The sequence below is a fragment of the Ischnura elegans genome, chromosome 11 (assembly GCF_921293095.1).
Source record: "Ischnura elegans chromosome 11, ioIscEleg1.1, whole genome shotgun sequence".
Taxonomy (NCBI): domain Eukaryota; kingdom Metazoa; phylum Arthropoda; class Insecta; order Odonata; family Coenagrionidae; genus Ischnura; species Ischnura elegans.
This window is the reverse complement of record NC_060256.1, coordinates 81513712-81534214: the sequence shown is the minus strand read 5'-3', so window position 1 is coordinate 81534214 and position 20503 is coordinate 81513712. Positions and strand designations below refer to the sequence as shown.

At 41.9% G+C, this 20503-nt stretch overlaps 1 protein-coding gene across 3 annotated transcripts in view; it reads left to right on the top strand.

The window, feature by feature from the left end:
- The window catches only part of LOC124168540 (homeobox protein homothorax), an 822993-nt gene that overhangs the window by 556207 nt on the left and 246283 nt on the right, over positions 1-20503 (top strand). For all 3 annotated transcript variants that reach the window (XM_046546881.1, XM_046546882.1, XM_046546880.1), the window contains exon 8: positions 7349-7456. In XM_046546881.1, coding sequence (XP_046402837.1) covers positions 7349-7456 — 108 coding nt within the window. The remainder of the gene's footprint in view (positions 1-7348; positions 7457-20503) is intronic.

The following is a 20503-nucleotide window of genomic DNA, read 5'->3' as shown; positions in this document are numbered from 1 at the left end:
ATTCCAAAGGTAAGGCACAGTTATCACTGAAGATATGCCACGTTCTTGCGACGCTGGTATTGCACGCGTAAGTATGTGAGAGTAGAGAGAATGCGACGAAAGCACTTGAAAGGCAGTGAGTAGGTTACAATTAAAAGTAACTTTTGTGGAAATGAAAAAAAATATATATGCCAAGATTGTAATCGCTATAGACAACTTAGTCAGTTACTCCACCTCCGCCCTCAGTTACTTTACTCCGTTACTTCACCATCCATTCTCAGTTACTCCACCCCAATTGTCACTGCGACCCGTCCTTTCCCTCGGCAAGCCATTACATCCTCCCCCGCGAAGCAGCCAGCCGTTGAGACATCAAGAAACCCTTCGCTCCGCCAAGGGCCGCTGTTTTCAGGGCGTGCCGGGAGAAAATTGGGATGCGCGCCGCGCTTCTAAGGGTAAGGGGTGCGTGTAAGGGTCCCTGCTCACCCTGTGGAACTCCCTAATGGTTCTATTTTAGTCGACTGCCACTATTTCCTGCCCGTCGCGCTGATGTTGCCGCACATTTCGGGGATTTTTACTCTTCATCACAAAAATTCTGCAGCATTCCCTCTTTACTGCAGCGACTGCAAAACTAGGATTCACTGACGAAGCATCTACATTTTTTGAAACATCATTAGGGAATGTTTTACCGATGCTGCAAGAAATCCCTCGCAAACAAAACGCCAAGGAGTGCATAAATTATTTTTTCATTCTTGATAACGTGGAACTTTTGAAATTTTCATCGGAACATGTTCCATTAAAAAATTATTTACTTTAAGAGTGTACTTATGCAATAACTCCGGATTCTTCTTGGTTTTTGCTGGCTAATAGAGTTTATTTTTCTGGAATGCTGATCGAATATGCGTCTCGATGTGAAGCCTGCCGAAACTCAAGCTCCGAAATTTTATGCGTAAAACATATAGAAATAATTTTTGAATACTGAAAGTGTCCAATTGAAAGCCTCAATTTAAATTTCCTGGAAAAATTCTCATAGTATGAATTCCATTATATGATATTGGGAGGGAAATTGGTTATTTGCCTCCTGTGCAAAGATAAATACATGAGTTAGAGGGACTTCTTTACATTTTACTCTTCTCCTTTACTAAAACATTATTTGGATTCAATACCATTTGGCTAGTATAATGGTAACAGAACTAGACTGCAGGCATTTTTTCGAAAGAATACAGTATCCCTTGAAACACTTCTTCACCGGGATGGAGTGTGTAGGGTCAACGCTGTGTTTTCAATCACCACTTCATCCTTGCGTGCTTCGGAATACCCGGACGTGGACCCATTCTCACTCCCGAGGGAGGACAAGGAGAAAAAAAATTGACGAGAAAACGGGAGGAAGGAACCCTTTATTTTTCCACGTCATCTTAACGAGTGTGTGAGAGCAGGAGATGGATATGGGGAGTTTGGGAAGCGGTTTCGGTTTTGGGGGGGATTGTAGGGGTCGTAACTGCGGATGCTGCGCGACCTCCCCCTTCCCAGACGTCTCTGCTGTCAACCGTGGCAACCCCTTAAAAACCTTAGACGCCGTCGGAGGCATCCAATTGGTTCAAAGGGGTTAAGGCACCCTCGGCTGGTGCAGCGGGAAGGCATCATATCCCTCGCACCCCCGTCCCCCGGCGATAAACCTCGTATTTCCTCCCAAACCCCTCCCCCTCACTCCATGCCTCCCTCCCTGCCTCCTGTTACCCACCCTCTCCCACGGACCTATCACATGACACCTCCTCCGCTAACGAGACCGGAGAAACGTGACCCTTTGGGTGGAATGGTGGAGATGAGGGAAAATGGTGGTCTCGGCGGAAAGTGCTGCCGTTGGGATGGGGGGATGGAGGACTCGGGGGATGGAGGGTGTGTGGAGGAACGGTAAGGGATGCAGGAGTGAAGAATTTCGTGGAGTTAGTCTGGGGTAGGCGTTAGGAGATCTTTTTTTCGTCCGAATGGTCTCCTTTTGGGGAAAGTCTTAGAGGTTTTGTCAATAAGGTTTTCTTCGAAGGTCCAGGTCATAGTGTGGTTGTTAGTTCTTGCTCACCATTACATCATATCATTTTGGGTAGAAGTAACTTCACTCTTGTAGTCTATTGCACGAAATTTGAAGACCTTGTGGGCTAGAATACAAAGAAAGAGATAATGTATGGGCATGGCTCTTATTTATTTCGTCAGAAGTCTTCTTTGTGTGAGGGAAAGGGATTTTGTCAATAAGGTATTCCCGAATTTTTATTTTTCGTTTTCTTTGCTCGATTCTTGTAGTCTTTTGCACAAAATCTTAAGGTCTTATGGGCTATAATACAAAGAAAGAGATAATTTATGGCCTTGACTCTTTATTTATTTCGTCAGAATATTCACCTTTGGGTGAGAAGAAGGGCTTTTGTCAATAAGGTTTTCCGGAATTGTAGCTGTTTGTTTTCTTTGTTCAATTCTCGGTTAAAGTTATTCTTATCGAGTTTCTCGCAATGACTGTTATAGAATATCTGAAGCACTTGCTGTTTAGAACTCGAAGAAATTGTTCTCTACGTCCATTTAAACGCTGACGGAATGTGCTAGCTGCAAGGTTCTTCTCGTTCTCCGTATAAGAAAAACTTTAAAAAAAATAATCGCTTTATTCGCCGAGAAAAGATGTGTTTTGTTTATGATGTTTATGCACTGAATTTTCAGAGAAATCAATGTAGTTTGTTACATTAATTCGTTGTATATTTCGTTTATAAAGAAATAATTGAGATATTCCCTGCATATTACTTTCTGTTTTGACCTGATAAATTATGCATTATAAAAATGCAGGTTCTTTTGGTAATTTTGAGATTTTTATCATTACAGAAGATATTCAGTGAATTGAGGGTGTTTATATTTTCGCCTTGTTATTTTTTTTGTTGGCTAATAACATTTATTTAGATGGCCGAGATCATGTCTAAAGGGGGTAGAAGACTTGTTGGTATGGTTTGGGTAAGCCTTCGTTAATCCAGAAAAGGCTTTCTTCCTAATTTATTTTCTTATCTTCATCAGCAACTCGACAGCTATATAAAATTAACTGCTTTTTTGAAGCCGTATAGCGTATTCTCGGGGGGATGAAGAAAAAGAACGCTGACAGAATCGTTGGCTGGAACATAAAGCCGGGAGGGAGTTTGTCAAAATAATGGCTACTTCGTTAATTAGATGGTGATGAATACGGTGTATCATGCCTCCTTGACTTTAATTATTTCTTTTGCTTTCACTGAGGAGTTCTATGCTGTTGTTTTCTGCAAGGTTCTCTGGCATGAAAGACATGGTGTCTTGGATTTTTCTTTGCTTAGTGAAATGAGTGAAAAACGAAAAGTTACGTTACAAGAGTTTGTTAATTTTCTCCACTTGTGATGTTCCTTGGAGAGTGAATTATATTCGTGGTATCGTTAATTAAAAGGATTTGTGAAAGAATATTAATTTTTAATTTCGGCTTACAATGTGGCCAACTCTCACCAAAATCAAATGATATTCATTGTTCCTCAAAAATATCTTTTCAGCGCGGTCTAGTATAGCTATTTTAGGAGAGGAAATTATTCAGTCAGGCTAGCATAGGGCAAAAAATTAGTTAAAAATATCGCAAAAAATTAGCGTCACGATTTTCTATATTTTTGCTGTATTTTCTGATCAGATAAAGTAACTGGAAGTTTTGCTGAATGTCTCGCTGATATGGATTTTTTACGACGCTTGTCCTCAAATTAGATCGATCTATGTATGTATATCCGACCTCTACAAATGTTCTGTATAGAGTTACTATTTCATGAAAAGAACTTGGAGTTGCGATTTCGCTTACAAACAGTTGCTTGAAAATATTTTGAATGACTTACGGTAAGATATTAATTTAATTTTTCATCAAGTCGATTTCTTGTGCTCACGCTTGATGCTATCCCTTTATCTACAGAATTTCTTCTGAAAGAAAAAATTCTGTACTTTGTAACTATCTTAATTTTTCTTCAATTATGTCTTGCTTAGTTATTAAGGAGGAATCAAAGAGATTCAGAATTCTAATCACAGTTCCTGCGCAGATTTTACAAATATTTTTACTAATTGATATAAAAATAGATTGATCTACATTTAGATATATATTGATATATTTACGCAAGAGATATTGTATCGATAATATATTTTTTGTTATATTTTGTGCGGTTGAATCAAGTGGTATTCGGCTAGATTCAAAAAGAACTCGTGTACGAGTTCCCAATACGTTTTCGTGGTCGGATATAAAAGTGCTATCCTTGTGGGTGCATGTGATTCCTTGCGGGAGAGCGATCGTGAACTTGCCATGCCTCCACTTCTGCCTCTCGAGATTTAAGTTGAGTGATGGGAGCAGACGGGCGGGTGTGTGTGTAACCGCTCGCGGGGTGACGTCCTCGAGGAGCAGTCACTGCGATGTCAGCGCCTGGCCCGCTCAGAGTGACATGACGTGAGTTTGTTTGGAGTATCGCCGTTGCATCTTTTTATTCGGCCCCGCAGAGCCGAGGCTTATGCCCTCCGCGACCCAAGACTAATTGCTAGTTTAAAAGGGCAGATTTTTGCGAATTTCCATTTGAAGATAAACCCTCTCCAGCCAAATCAGTTTTCAAACCAGCCTCCTCGCATGCGTTGTCCTAGAATCACCCGTTTGCGACTTAAATAAAGAAAGTACGAAAGTTTTACTCGTAGCTTCTTCCATGTAATAACCGCATCTGGTAAAGCTTCGTCAGAATTTGCCTCTTTTAATGCGTATTCAAAATATTTTGCTTGATTTTGAGGAGAAAATATTTCCTCATTTCGATCACTGTTTGCAGAAGGCAACAATAAAAATGAATTCGGTCTCTTGATTGAAATATACAACTATGGAGGCTAGGTCATGCCAGAAGTATCCTTTATTGATTTACGTGAGTTTTCTATGCCCGAATCAGGCGGTCAAATCTATAATTTCTCTCTTATGCCAGGCTGAGCCGATATTGGAGCCTGAGTATTTTCATTCCAATTTATATTACAATATCTCATACGAGGTGGATGTAAGGAGAGTTAAATTTTAGTCACCCTATTTTAATGGGGCATAATGACCCGTACTGTAGAAATAGGGAAGGTAATTACTAATGTGGGTTCGGAAACAACAAATTATTCATTCTTCTGTGATTTTCCGTGAAAAAAGTCCTGAATTATACTTGAGTTTATCGCTGAATAAATCTCACCATGATTTTCAACACTTTCTTCATCCTTCGAGAGCACGATCGACTTTATTGCAAATGTCAACCGGTAACAGGAGACAGGATATACGTATCAATACGTATATCGTTTTATGTATCAATTTGCCCCTTAAAAAACCCGGGATCGATCGGGAAGAAAACCTGCTTCGTAACAGGTAGCGACGTGTTTTGAGGTGTAGCGAGGGACTTCGCATGCACTTTTCTCCGTCCGGACGTTAATGCAGTCCGGCCGTGCATAAAATTACTCGGGCGGTTTAGCCGCATTGACCCTTCCAGCTGGGAGATCTGGCCATTCATGCGGTGGATATCGGCGTCGAATTAGACTACTCCAGTGGCGTTTAAAGTTTGGGAGGAGGGACGCGGGTGACGTCCCCCCCTTGCGCACGTAACAAGGGTGGATATTCGGAGGTGAAGGAGAATTGGGACATAAAGTGTCAGGTTTGGTTTGGCTGAGTTGTGTGAAGGGCCCTCCACGTGACACTACCGTTGTCGTGGCGAGGTGTAGTGTGTCTTCCCCCAAAACACATGGGACTTCCCCTCATCATATCCCAGCATCCCTTGCGCCGACGTAGAGATCCCAAGTGGCCCTCGTGCGAAAGCGTCCAATTATGGCCCAATGCTGAAGGAACACCAACCCTACCTCATACCAACTCCTCTCCCAGCTGAAGTGAAGCCGTATTTTCTCTCAATCATAGCCGTTAATGTGAATAATCCGTGAAAAAATTAGTTGAAAATATCGCGAAAAATTAGCGTCACGACTGGAAGCATGTATAAATAAATAAAAAATTAACTGAGGTCATGTTCTCCAGCAAGGCATTCATATGTTTCCAAATTAATTTCCTTGAGAAATATTCCCATGAACTGGAAATCAAACCGTAAACCTTTGGTTTAGCCATCGCAAATAAGTGATCAGGATATTACAGTAGCTTGCGAATCAGCCCTGACGTCCGTTATTTGTTCCTCGTTCCAGGCGAATTTTTTCTCGTTTTTAGTAAAACACTTTTTTCGCCGCTAATCGTGCGTTGGACTTGAATTTAATACATTACTAGATTTCTCCAGGTTGAATAGACTTTATACTGTCATTTGCCAAACTTTTCCTGATAGCTTAACTAAAAACCGACTTAAGTCTATCAGATCCCTCGTTTCGATATCTAATTTTAAGGGTTTTGACCACGAAGGTATAAAAGGTTGACGATGCTGTACTCAGGCCAGTGGTTATGATTTTTACCTCATTTAATGGTGTTTCGGGTGAAATATAAGGAACCCTTGACCCAGCATTGCGATGAGTTCCTCTTACTCTGTCATCTACCTGCACTGGCGTCAACGTCTGCCAACTGCCACTCAAGTGCTTTTCTGCACATTGCTTTACACTCCGTTACTTTCCGCAAGAGGGAGGAGTCCTTGGCAAGCAAAGAGGGTCATATGCGTCTCCACTTGTCCTCTTTTGACGTTTTCATTCTTTCTTCGTGTCACGCTTTATGTTTAGTAAAAGTTAAAATTTTATAGTTTTTTTTTATTTTGAGGTATTACAATTAAAAGAAACATGAACGTTCACCCTCATTTGGGTTCCCTTAGTCGGTCACTTCTAGGTTCTTAAGTGGGTTAGTTTCTAGTACTGTCATTTTTCATTATTGAATAAGTTTCATTTAGCTCTGCAATTTTCTCAGTTTTTAAGTTCTTGCTAACTTCTCCCTTTGATACCTCTAGGTACATGTTCTATGAATGATATAGAAAATTTTATATCAATAGATGAACGTGTTTAATAATTATGAGTATATTCTTAATATTTCTTTGAGAAAGGTGACTAACCCTGTCATAATATTTTACTTAGAGATATAAGTATGAAAGTCAGTAAGGCTATACCATCACCTTCGGTTAGAGTCAGTGCTTTGGAGAAATATTTAAGTGATACTCGAACAATTTAATTCAAATTCACGTACATAATGTGGTCAAAATTACGAGAGGGAAGAGAAATGAAATTACTGCGTATTTCTCATAAGTTATGCTTATTGTTAGTGTGAGTAAGGTTACTTTTAAAAAAATGCATAGTTTTGTATTTTTTACACTCTTATTAAACATGACAACTAATTTCAGCATTTATAAGCATTTACTGATGTTTTCACTTTCTTCCTTGACAGGTAAGTGGTGCCCGACGAGGCGAGAATGGTCGTCGGGGGACGCGCGGACGCCCGGGGCGGAAGCCCGAAGAGGAGTCCTCTACTCGTCCGTCTTCCTAGGAAGCCCTGGTGAGTCAATACACCCCCCTAAATTTCAATGCATTCATCAGAGTAAGCACAGAAAAAAGAATACGAGAATGAAATTCCCGGAAGAATTTCACCTATCCCTACCTCTAAGCAATTTACTTAGTTTCTAGTAGTTTCAGTTTTCATGATTGCTAAAATTCCATTCAGTTCTGCAATTTTCTCGTATTTACGTTCTTCCAAAATCCTCCTTGTGCTTCTTCTATGCACATTTTCTCTAAATGATACGGAAACATTTTATAGCAGGATAACGTGGTCAATAATAGCGCGCATATTAAAGTCGCCTCTTTGCCTGATTCCATCAGTAGAGACGCATTGTCATGACAAGACTTATTACGATGGGTTTTAAAAAACGTTCCATAAGCTTATTAACTCAAAGGGTATCAGACTTCAACTTCAACTTTATCAGGCATTCGACTTAGATTCTTCCTTTTTTTATAAAAATATTGGATATATTCATTAGTAATTGAATGTTAAATTTTGCCTCAACTTCTTGCAAATGTGCAGCCAACTGATTACTTTTTTATGCTTACTCTGAGTGTACTCCCTATTTAGTAAATATATGTATGTTGTACCTGCATGTCTTTGCGTTGAATGCGTTTCATGAATCCATTTCCTCCGTGGCACTACATAAATCAAGAACATTCTATCTCCATTATTTCGCATTGACTCGTGTGTCCCTCAGTACATCTTTGGCATATTTAAAATTGTATGTCTACAAAGTTATTACCTTAACATGCTTTTCTTGAGAATTTTATAGACGCCTGTACCGAAAAACCATTAAGTACGAATTCTGGCTGTTAAGTTTCTGCCAATAGACAATCGAATGCGATAAGTATCGTCAATAAGAATAGACTTTTCCATTTTCAAAGGCGTAATAAGATTTAGGAAAATTGAAAATGTAAGAAATGACCCTCTTCTACGAATTTTTTTTTAGTTGTATTCACCCAGTTGAGTGTAAAATCGTTGTAACGGAAAAAAAATTATGAGAAAAAAATCTTTTCGAAGGCCATAGCGTAATTACGAGAATGAATTTCAAATTTGGGATATGCTGGAGAGATTTTCTATGCGATTGTATGCTTCTAATGCACGCTTCGTCGGGAACAAAGCGCGGTACCGCGACACGAAATTTGCTGTTGATGTTGTAATGCGCATGCAAAAGGAGAAGGCACCGTGACATTCCCCCGTTCGTGCCTCGGCATTATGTGCTTTTTTTATTTCTTCTTTCGCGGGACATGAAAAGATTTTTCCCAAACGGTAAAGCCTTTCGTTTTGCAACAACCGTCCCCCTGAATGAATTCCGCCAATGTTCTTCACCGCCCGTGATTTTATCGCGGATCATCAGATCGGTCCCGATGCCATGCCGGGACGTGACGTGCCATTAAGCGGCCCACTCGTGCTGCGATCACGCGTGATCACGCCGAGGTCACGCCTCCCGCCCCCCTCACGGCGACCCCTACCGCAATTGCCGCTTTCGTGAGCAATGGGGGATGAATGGCGTACCGTGTGCCACGCGTGGATTGATGCACGTCTTCGTAATCACGTTTATTTCTGCAGGCGGACGAGCAAGTTTTCTGCAGCTATTTATAAAAACGCTTATGCAGGATTTGATTCGATATTCATATCTACATCTACATCTACATAATACCCCGCAAGCTGCCTAAAAGGCGTGTGGCAGGGGGTGTTAGGACACCAGCCGTTCACATCTAAAGAAAAAATGAAGTGCTCTGACGGAGTTGGGACTAGCGTTTATTAAAGTCCTTTATATATATATAGGGACACGCCGATAAAACCTCATTTATGACAGGCACAATAAAATTTTGTCATTGTGTTCGGGCTCATTACTGGGTCATAACTTCACTATCTGCTGATGTTTTGATGGGAACATTTTTTCTCATTTTTCTTCCTCAAGTCGGCTTGGCTCATCAGGACATCAGAGGGCTCTTTGTTCCGTCGATATGTTGCCAGATATAGCGATTACAACCTATTGGGAAGCCCAAATAAATACATAGACCGCATTTTCTGGGAAAGGATATAAGTCTCCACGCGCAAGTTAAATACTCTGCGTGGCGGATTGGATGGATAACCACGAACCCTTGGCCAATTCTTCCTTTAAACACAAGATTGACGAGAAATGCCCTCTCTCTTCAGAAATCTTTGCTTTAATCGGCTTAATTTTTATTTTCGCGGTATTCAAATTAATTTTAGCTTAGTATTCATCATCTCTTTAATGATAATAAGCCCAGGAACGTGTCAAAGTATTCAATATGCTCTCGATACTGGCAAAGATCACTCTAATGCGGTCTACTCCATGGCATTCCTCAAACCCCTTCCGATAATATCATTTTCAAAATCGCTCTTCTCCTTGACTCTAGCTGTCCGACTCGTTGAATAAACGGCTGACATCAGCATTGGACTTTTTTTCACGATTCTTCACCGAAATTTTGCTTGCAAAGAGAAGCCGAGCCAAGGAAACCTGAATGAGCTTAATGAGAGATTCAATTTTTGTGCACCGCGCGGCCCATACACGTCGTTAAGGGAATACCGTTTTATTTTTCGTCACGGTGTCGACGTCTGGTTGATTGGAGGAAAGCGCGCATTTATCTCGCCACTTAAAAAAGTAAATGAAGGATCTACATGCAAGTCTAGCATGTCTCTCGTACATAAAATGTAACCCCGAGAGGGTATGTGCACGTTTCCCGGGGCTTCTCTTTTCCACCGATTCAGCCCTTTTTCTTTCCCGGACGGATTGTCTGTTTACTCCCACATATTTCCCGCTCCTACCAGAGTTCCCCCTCCCTCGCAGTGCTTCAGCGTGTACCCTTTCCCCATCGCCAGGGTTCAGGCCCAGCGTTACTTTGCGCTGGCGCACAGCCTCCGAAAGGGGAGGGGGAAGTTTTCAGGGTTTAGGGTTGCGTATATCCCTGCCTTTCCAACCATCCCTCTGTGTTTCCCTCTCCGCTTCCTTCCATCTCTTCTCCGCGTTCCTTCATACCCTGTTCCTCCTCTTCCTTCTCCGCCAGTATTGATGTCAGGATCCTGCTTTCCGCCATGCCTTCTCTTCCTCTCCGAGCGTGGAGGCTGCGGTACACGGTTGGTCGAGGTTGGCACGGGGTGGGGGAGGAAGGTTGAAGCCCTCTCTCAGGGTAAGGGGTTACGCCATGGAAGAGAAGACGGAATTTTGGCCACCCCTGAAAAAGGTCTCGCTGCTTTGAGGAAAAAATACCCTCTCCGAAAGAGAGACCTCTCCAAAAAATATTTAAGGCGACGTTAAATAGACGTCAAGTTGTACCAGTCACAACCCTATCTCTAAGCTCGTTTGGGGATAGTACAGCATTGGTATCCAAGTGCATTTATGGGTTTTATGTCTTAGCGGTATGACTTAATTGTACTCGAGACAAATTTCATGGTGAAGATTATAGAGTCATGGATCATGGAAAAGAATTAGTTCGACCGAAGAAATTATTGTGGCAACGTTAAATTAGTATCGAGTCCTTGGGGATCTCCTTTTTTGACGTTATTTGTAAAATTAATATATCCATTTTTATTATACTTTTAGTTTTGCTCTTCTGCAGAAGCTCTCAAATTTTTCGTGGGATTTTTGGGTAAAATAATGATGCTTTTATTTGCGTTTAATTCACCAGAATATCTGAGATGATGGGGAAGCCATCTGCAAGTGAGAGGAAAAAATTTATTTTTCCTTGAAAGCTTCAAAAATGCCTTTTACGTGAACTAATGCGTGCACTATGAATGTTATCATTTTAGAACACCTCTCTTGGCAACTTCGTGAATTAGTTCTATTTGCTTTAGTTTAAGTGTACCGCGTGTATACTTACACTCTCCATCTCGTAAATAACGAATTTCATAAACATCTTCAAGGGTTAACCAAGAAAAAATTACTATGTGAAGAACTATTATTTAGGTCCATCAGTTCTTTTAGCGATGACTATGGGAAAAGTCATCATTGTCAAATTGGGAGACAAAAAAGGGACTTAAGATTTAAGATATATACCATGCAGAAATCGACGTGACCCCTCTCAAGACTAGAATGAACAGGTCATTTTCGTGTCTTGATGCAAGGAGTATTACAGTGGTGGTGCTGTTTTTAGCGCGCAATTAAAGAGCGCTAATCGGGGATTGCCTGAATTCCTTTCCGCTCCAATACTCCTCGTACTGTGTGTTCCTTCCTGCTTTAAGCTCCCTTCCCTACCCTCTTCCCCCCACCATCGGCGTCCGTTGCCATAACAACCGGCGCGGCGTCCGTATCCAAGCGACGCCGGCGCCAACGCGTACGGTGATGGGGGAGGGCGGGGAGGTTGGTAGCACTGCGCGGGCGCATTACCCCCTCCATTGCCGGCCCTGCGCACACCTTTAGCACCATTCGTCGCCCTGCCTCTGAAGCAATCCAATCAATCGTCTGGCTAACAACAGATGGCGTTGGTTTGCGTCGGGTAGGATATTTTTCCCCCTTTTTCTGGGTTGAGAAAAAAGAGCGGTGGAGGTTTTTCTTTCATATATTTTTTTTCTTTTTTCCATCTCTCTCTATCTGCCTCGCGTATTGTGTCCGTGTGTGGGTGGGTGGTCGCGGCTGGTAGGGGGACAGTAACGACAATTGAAGATCGTTAATGTTTCGAGCGCACATCGGGCGGGAGTGGTGTGGGTTTGACCGTGGCCAGCGACGGAGTGCATGGCGGGAAGTGGAGAGGGGAATAGCCGGTCGCTGTGAATGGCTACGGCGTTCATTCTTATTAGCGAGGGATTGAAGCAGTGCCTATATTATTGATTATCCGGCCTCCTTTTTTATCATTTATTATTCCCTTCCAAGTTCGAAGAGGGCGCGACATTCCCGTAATTTCTCTCCGTAGCTGCTCTTCTTTTTTTTTTAAAGCAGCGTACCATGAGACTAATCTGTACTCCTCTTTTTCTCTTACCATTAAGAGAACGAAATTATCTATTTTTCCTCCTTTCGTGGCATCAAAAAACTAGAAAAAGGATCTCAGATTTTACTTGAACGTTGTAACGTCTGGTTTGTTTGCGATTTAATTGATTTTAAAATATACGACTACCCATAAATTTGGAGAAAATGTTTAATTCTGGTATCACCGGGTTAATTTATGTGGCAATTGATGTTTTCAATATGTTTACCATAGATTTTGTTCTTACAGTTGAGGGTTTCTATTAAATCGAAAATCATTTTTTAATACTGGATGTATCTAAAAAAAATGCTAAATCTAAGGATTTTTAATATTTTTTCAAAACTTTCTCATACAATCGTTACCTATTTAACACTGCCTGATCAAATTACTTGCCCTTAATGAGCAAAAAAATGAATAAATGCCGTAGCTAATAATCTGCTTGCCACTGAAATGCTCGCCGTATATGTCTGCCCCATGTAAATCTTTAACCGGATAAATGTTTTCATGCTTGTAAGTAAATGACAACATGTTTTAACACTTTATTATTCTCGACGTCTGAAGCATTGGTCACGAAAATGAATGGAGGAATTGGTCAAAAGAATGATTGGATTAATAAAGGGTAAAAGTGTAAGAGGGTGTAGAAAGAGAGGCGGAATGAGAGAAGAAATGGGAAGTTTCGGAGTGAAAGAGAGTGCATGAAAGCAGGGAAAGAGGAATATTTATGGCGGACGGATCGTGATGGCCGCATCCCCTCCCATTTTGATGGTTTATTATCTGAAATATCTACCGACTCCACGTCCTCACCCCTTCCCATCCCACAGCGGCTTCCACCCCCTCCATCCTCCTCCTCTTCAACTCCATACCTCACCACCTGACCCAACTCCCTCCTCCCCCTTCCCTCCCCTCGGGGTGAATCCTCCTATCCCTTTCTTCTTTTCCAGAGAGAGTGAGAAAAAAACAATCCTCCGCTCACACACATACACATTTTTTTTCATTTTTCTCACCGACTCGCGTAGTATCTCCGCGCGTCCTCCCTCTCTCTCTCCCGGTCCCACCCATCGAAAACGAACGCATTTAGCCGAAATGACCATAAAAAGGTGCGTATTCCGAAGGAGAGTTCGAAACCAGCCCACGTATTCCCTTCTAATGGTTTTTCCGCCACCCGGGCTCCCGCGCATCCGCATCTCTCTCTCTCCCGGCATGCAAAGCGTTTCGCGCGGGCGGGAAAAAGGAGAGCGTGTGTGAAATAGAAGAGAAAGGAATGGAGCCAATGGATATGAAGAGAGAATGAAGAGAAAGCATTCAGCACAGTGTTAACACCGATGCAATTACACTATTTGCGATGGCTATAAAGGGAATTTTTATAATATGGAATCGATAAGCAGTCTTTCTTACATCTCAGAGCAATTTTTATCGTAAAAATATCTAAATTAAAAAGCATTACAGGAGTGAAATGCTATTGATGATGTACCAGTTTTCTTTTTCTAAATCAGCGAAACTTAAATGCTTAAATTTGGCCCATAAGTAGGTATTCGAGTGATATTTTGTATTTATGTTTATTTTGAAATTTCATTGCATAGACAGAATTATAAATGATTGTGGTATTAAATTCGTATAGATTCGTTATTTAATCGTTGCCAAGTTTTCAGAGTGAAAAGAAAGGATAGAAATCAGGACTCGTAAAGTAAAAGGTGACGGTGAGGTGAAAGATGGAATGGGGTACAAAATTACGGCTATACTGGAGTCTTTACCGGGACTCGAACTCAGAACCTTACGATTCCGAGCCAGATTCAGTATACATAATTAGTTGAATTCAATCAAATTTTAGAGAAAGCCCCAAATGAATAATAAATTTTCGCTTTGTACATCACACGAGTTTGCATTTAAGCGACACGACTAAATAGTCTGCTGCAATTTCTGCCTTCATAGCACAATTTTAAAGATCCGTGGTGGTGAACTCCTAAAGACAATTAATCTGTGAGAAACTACTTTAAGTGTCGGTGGAATGGACTACACATTAGCGGCTTCAATTGTGGATTGACTGGGGCTCGAACTCAGAACCTTACGTGCCTGATTAAGTTTATATATTTAGTTAAATTCAATGAAATTGTAGGGGTCGCCTAAATATTCCTCTTGGTTCATCTCATGAGCTTGCATTTAAATTAACTAACGACATTACTGAATGTTCAGGTACAATTTCTACCGTAATAACACGGTTTGAAAGCTCTGTGGTGGTGTTCTCTTATTGATCAGTGCTCAATGAGAAACGGAAGAACATGGAATGGGCACCCGCCAAGCGAATGAGTGAGGCAAAAGATAGATAAATTCAGAGGTTGATGGTGGGGAGGGAGAGCTCGCTTTTACGGGGGAAAGGAAGGGCAGACGAGTGGAATGTCGTGACTGGTGATGCCTAATTAGTGGATAAAATGTTTCAAAGGGAATTGATCCTCGGTAATGGAGCGCGATTTCGTATTACTCCGGGCCCGCGCGAGTGGAAGGCAGTGTTGTCGTCTGTTGCCTGGCAAGAGAGAGAGAGATATTCGATTTCCCTTCGTGGAATTTAATGGCGATTATTTTTTTATGCATGCTCCTGTCGCGCCGATCCCCCTTACCACGACTGCAGCACGCGGAAAAAAATAAGCGGAAACGGCCAACAATGAGGTATCAAAGCAAGATGCGTTCTGATCAGCGCGCGCGCGTAATTAATGCTTTTGTGGAACTGAGAGGGGTCCTTTCGAAGCTAACTTTGTTTACGTGTCGCCGAATCCTCACCCACGCATGATTCTGAGCAATTACGTTCTATGCTGTTAGTGCGATTGAGCCGGTCAGCGGGAGAACGTGCGGGTAAACGAGGACAAAACTTGATGCAATGTTCATTAACGCTGGTGGTTGTGAATTGTTGTTTTGACTCGACTGAAGCCTCCGCAGCATATTCGTTTTTCATGCCCATGTTTGGAAAGGAGTCAGTAATTACCCTCTGGCTGATTCCAATTCTATTTTATAGGAAGATGGCGGATGCTTTGGTCATCAGCCTTAATGTATTAATGTTTGCCACTTGCGAGAATCCATTTCCATATAATTTAATTTTTAAATGCGAATCAAAGGTAATAATTTGCTTGAATATTACTCGAAGTGAGATTGGAATCAGATTTTGATTTTCATTGAACTGGATATGGAATTCAATATTTTCACCTAGGTTTGGATAAAAGGTAAATTAATTTTTCTCGGTAAACGTTTCAGCAGCGAAAGGTCGGTTAAAAATCCTTTTTTTTTGTTTGTGTTGCTTTTCGTCCCAAATTTTTACGCCATCGCTCCAATAGTATCTTTTACAATGCGTTGTGGTGCCTTTTTCATGTACTTCCTTATTCCATTTCCATTCATTTTATCCCTCTCTCCTCTTTCCCTCACGTTTCTCACCCCTCGCTCCGCCGTCCTTCCATTGTTTTTGGCATCCATCTAATGCCTCTGTCATTTTCACCCTTCCCTCCCCCCACCCACTCCCACCTTTCCTCCACCTCTTTAAAAGACGCCCACCAAATTGGCGGGTTGTCCCTTTCCCACGAAAGAAGATAGCAGGTTCCTCCGACGGCATGGAGTTTGGGTGGGGGGGCATTCCCTATGCCTTCTTCTTATCCTCATCCTCTTCTTTACTCTTCCATCCGTCTACCTTTCGCAACCCTTAGGTCGCACAACACAAAATGCTACGCTGCGCGAGAGATATTCGCACAGCAGTGGCTTACTATTGATGTTGTGTCATCATTTATTTCCTCATTTATTTTCGGTGGAATTTAAATACTTAAATTTGGCCCATATTCCAGTATATTCCGCAACGATATTTATTTTGACTTTTTACAGGCAATACATGCGTAGAATGAACAATTTATGTGCTATTCAATCAATACACATCCGTTATCTAATCGTTGTTAAGTTTATCAAAGTGAAAATAACGGTTTAAAACTCATGGTACTTAAAGTTGACGGTGAGGCGGGAGGTGGAATGGGCTACAAATTAGCGGCTAAAATTGTTGTTTTACCGGGACTTGAGCTCAAAACCTCACCATTCAGCGCAGGATTCACTATATATTATTGAGATATAGTATTCAATGAAGTATAGAGGTAGCATTCTTGAGCTCTACTCCATTGCATATCGCTGCAGAAAGCATTTTCTCTCAGATACATTTTCACGACGAATTCGTCAAAATTTCCATGGTGACCGTGCAGGTGCAAGAGGGCTAAGACACAAACTATGAAGAAATACATGAGGATAAAATCATCGATTTTCTCGGTTCAAATTGATATTTAACACCAAAATGTACCAATTAATGGCCAATTTCTGAGGGCGAGTTTCTTCATTTTTGCGCCCGGCAAAGAATTTATGCAACTACACCTTTAGTAATATTTTTGTGGAAATAAAATTAAATAATTGAAATAATTGACGTACTATGGTGAAAGTATGTGCTTAGTGATTTTGCCCGTTTGGAGTCGATAGATTAATGTAAACGAAACATGGGAAATGCAGTCGATTCATCGAGCCATAGTGTGTGCGATCGAATAATCGAACAATCGAGCATTCTGTCGATTAATCAAAAAATCGAGTATTCTGTCGATTTATAGAAAAATCGAGCATTCTGTTGATTAATCAAACAATCGAGTATTCTGTCGATTTGTCGAAAAATCAACTATGCTGTCAATTAATCGAATGATCCTGGCGTGGTTATATTGTCGAGTCTCCGTGAGAGGATGTCCATTGCGAATACACACATATTTCTCTCATTACTCTCGGTATGTGGCTCTCTTTTATACCTTCCATGCCACATCTTCTCACGTCCCCTACTATCGCTCTCTCAGACTTACTTCCTTCCCTCCTTCTACCCCAACCCCAACGTTACTGTACTCGTACCTCCTGCTCGCCTCACCCTTGCTTTTTTTTCCTGTGCTACTCCCCCCCTCCCCTTCTGCACATCTCTCCCCGGTGATTGGTCCATCCATCACCTCCCACGCACCTCCTTCCCTAATTGGCTCCCTCTCTCGTCCCCTTCCCGCACGATCTTCAACCCCCTCCCCTTCTACCCCCACCTCTTCCCCGTACAAACTTCCCACATCCCCCTCCCCCTTTTTTCCCCAACCGCCGTATTCGCTCCCCCACTCCACTTTTCATAGACCCTCCCGCGTTTCCTTCTACGGCCATATTACCTTCTCTCTCTCTCTCCCTCTCGTAGGTCGGGATCCTTTACAGCATTATCTCCCCAGCGTCCTCTTCTTGCTCGAGGAGGGAAAAAAATTACCCAGCATCGCTCACCCGGGAAAGAGTTTTAGTGATGTGCCGCGGGATCATTACGAGAGCCGTCGAGAAAGCCGCTGAGGTACTATGCTATCGTCTGATCGCGTATTCCTCCTCGAAAAAGGACCCTATTTTTATCGATCCCGGCATCTTTGCCTTCAGTGTGCCTTATGGCTGTTTAAAAGTCTGGTTTGAAGCATCGTTTGGACGAATAAGTGGATGGTTATTTGTATTGTGTGAATCTTTATTACCTTCTTTTAAGTAGGAATCTTATTTTGCGAATAAATGGATGCTTCCTATGTTTGAAAGGACCGCTCCTATTTTGTAAGTATTATTATTAGTGAGTCATCTTCCTTTTGGCTACTTCGCTGATTTTTTTAGCTCTCTACTTCGCAGGCTCCTCCAATAGGACATATAATAGGTGATAATACTGATGTCAGTGGTAATACGTAGAGTAATTTACGTATGTAAACTATTTGCTGCGTATTTTTAAGTAGTCACCGTTTTCAGAAGGCGTTACTTAAACATTCCGTTAGAGCGGCCCCTATCTGAAACTGAGGCATTCCTATGTACTCGCTCAGTCGATGGAGGTCTCATTAAGGCTTTCCATCGTACTGACAATGAGACCTCTATCGGCTTAAAAAAACACTCGGCCTGGCTTCGATAACACACGAAAAACGGTACATGATGCCAGACCCCGGGCTAGAAGGATTCGCTTTGAAAAAAGAAGTGGCGAGTTTTTTGTCACTTATCCCGTGCGAGTTGAAAAAATGGAAACAATTCTTCATCTCGCCAAGCGGCCACATCCTTCCGCGATTAATCTTCTTCTCGCGTTTGCGCCATCTCCCGGCAGACGCCCACAACACTGCAGCGCGCGCGCGCGAGCGGCCGGTCGCACAAACACTGAAGCTCCGTCGAACGTCTAATTACTATATTTCTCTGACTGATTACCACGGCGTCTCCGGTATTTTACCACTCCCCTCGAAGGCAGGTAAAGCACTACCCCGTCACAGCACAAGCGTCCTCTTCCCGCCTCCCGTGGCCCTAACGCGTTCCTCATTTCATTTGTCTTCCGCATCTACGAGGCTCAAAACGAGGAAGATTAAGCTCGAACCGTTTTTATTTTTTTTTTCAATTTTTTTTCCTTTATCGAGTAGGTAGTATTTTTCGGTTTAGGGAACTTGTTTAGTCATCTTACATCGGCCTTCAGCGCTCTTTTTTTCCGCTCCGGTTTTGTCTTTGTCTCGAGGTTCATTTTTCATTTCTTTCTGAGAAGATATAACGTAACTTTTGGCGTTAGTAGTTTTTGATGGCTATTTTTTGGATCAAGGGCTGTATATGATGCGAAATGAAAATCAGAATGGAACATTTTTTTCGCCATTTAAACGCGATGGTGGGTAATTTTTTATGTGTTTAATAAAATTGGATTTGAGTTATTTATTACAATATTTCGCGTGGATATTATACATTCATTGACCAGAAAAGAAGTTACCGTAGGAAATCGGTGTTAATGAGCAAATGGCACCTTTGAAGTGACGAAATAAAGTAATAAATTAAAATAATTAGCATTTAAGTCCACCTTAGAATCGTTCGGAGCGGAAAATCATTATGATTTTGGTGTATCCAATTGGAAAACAATGAAAACTTCTAGCCTACAACTTTAGAAAACTTACGCCTTTCAAAATCATGAATAAACTAAACGATATCATTATCCATCGAGATGGAAAGCGGCCATATTGTTTTGTTGGTGGTGAAAGAACTGGTTTCGATGTATCGCCCAAGAATCCATCGAACCATCAAACTCGCTTCTCGCTTGCTCGTGACTTACCGTGCTTTTCCCATCCTTTAACCGCCGTGCGTAGACCTCTAAAAGCCTAAAAGGGGGCCTTTGGAGAAAACGTGTGTACACGCCCTTCGACACAAAATAGTCCGCGCGCCGCTTCGTAATTGTTACCTTGGCGCAGAGCCCCGTTCCTATGCCCACCCCTTTTCAGAACGCCCTCCCCATCCCCCCTGGAGCGAAGACCATAGCCCATGAAGACCACACTCCTCCTCTCCGCAGCATCTCATTCCCCTGGCGTTTTAACCACCGCACCATACAGACTTACCCTTTTTCTGTTCCACAAAACCCTTCAGGGTTTTGCATCTTTGGAAGGGGCAGGATCCCACACTCATGCCCACTGAAGATTTTGGGTTGTAGGGTTTGGGAAAAAGAGTCGTATTTTTTTAAATGGTGACTGTGAAAGGTATTCCTGTAGTTTTTTGAAATTAGTATTACCTGGTTCACAGGATTGTGGTAACTACGTACGTAATCAACGTATTTATTCTCACTCTAAGTCACTTTACGTCCTTAGTGCAATCTTACCGCTCGAGAGAAAATCAGAGCATAGAGTAGTAAATAGTTGAACGTCAGTTGAATCAAATCCAGGGAGAATTTTTCTGAATTAGATTAAGATTTTTGAGGACAACATAAATGAATTTATACATTGATCGTTTCTTTATTCTTCCGCCATCAAAACCTTAGTAGAAGCCCTAATTCATTCCTTAGTCTGTGACGACAGCGCAAGCCGTCGCAATGTAGTCGAATAAGGAACCACAAGTTACTCGAGTGAGGATATGCGTTGTGGAACGTCTTTACGCGCGTGGCTACTATTGTTATGTGAGTGGTGTAACAAAGAGGCCATCTTTATTTTTTGTTCCACAAAAAATTCGTCAGGGTTCTGTACTGTTCTAAGGGGTGGGTTCTTCTCTTATACTCCCCCACTCCTGCCTTCCTGGGGAAGGGTGAAGAGCAGGAGTGGGTGGTTATAGGAGGAAGGGAATGGTATTTTTTTAA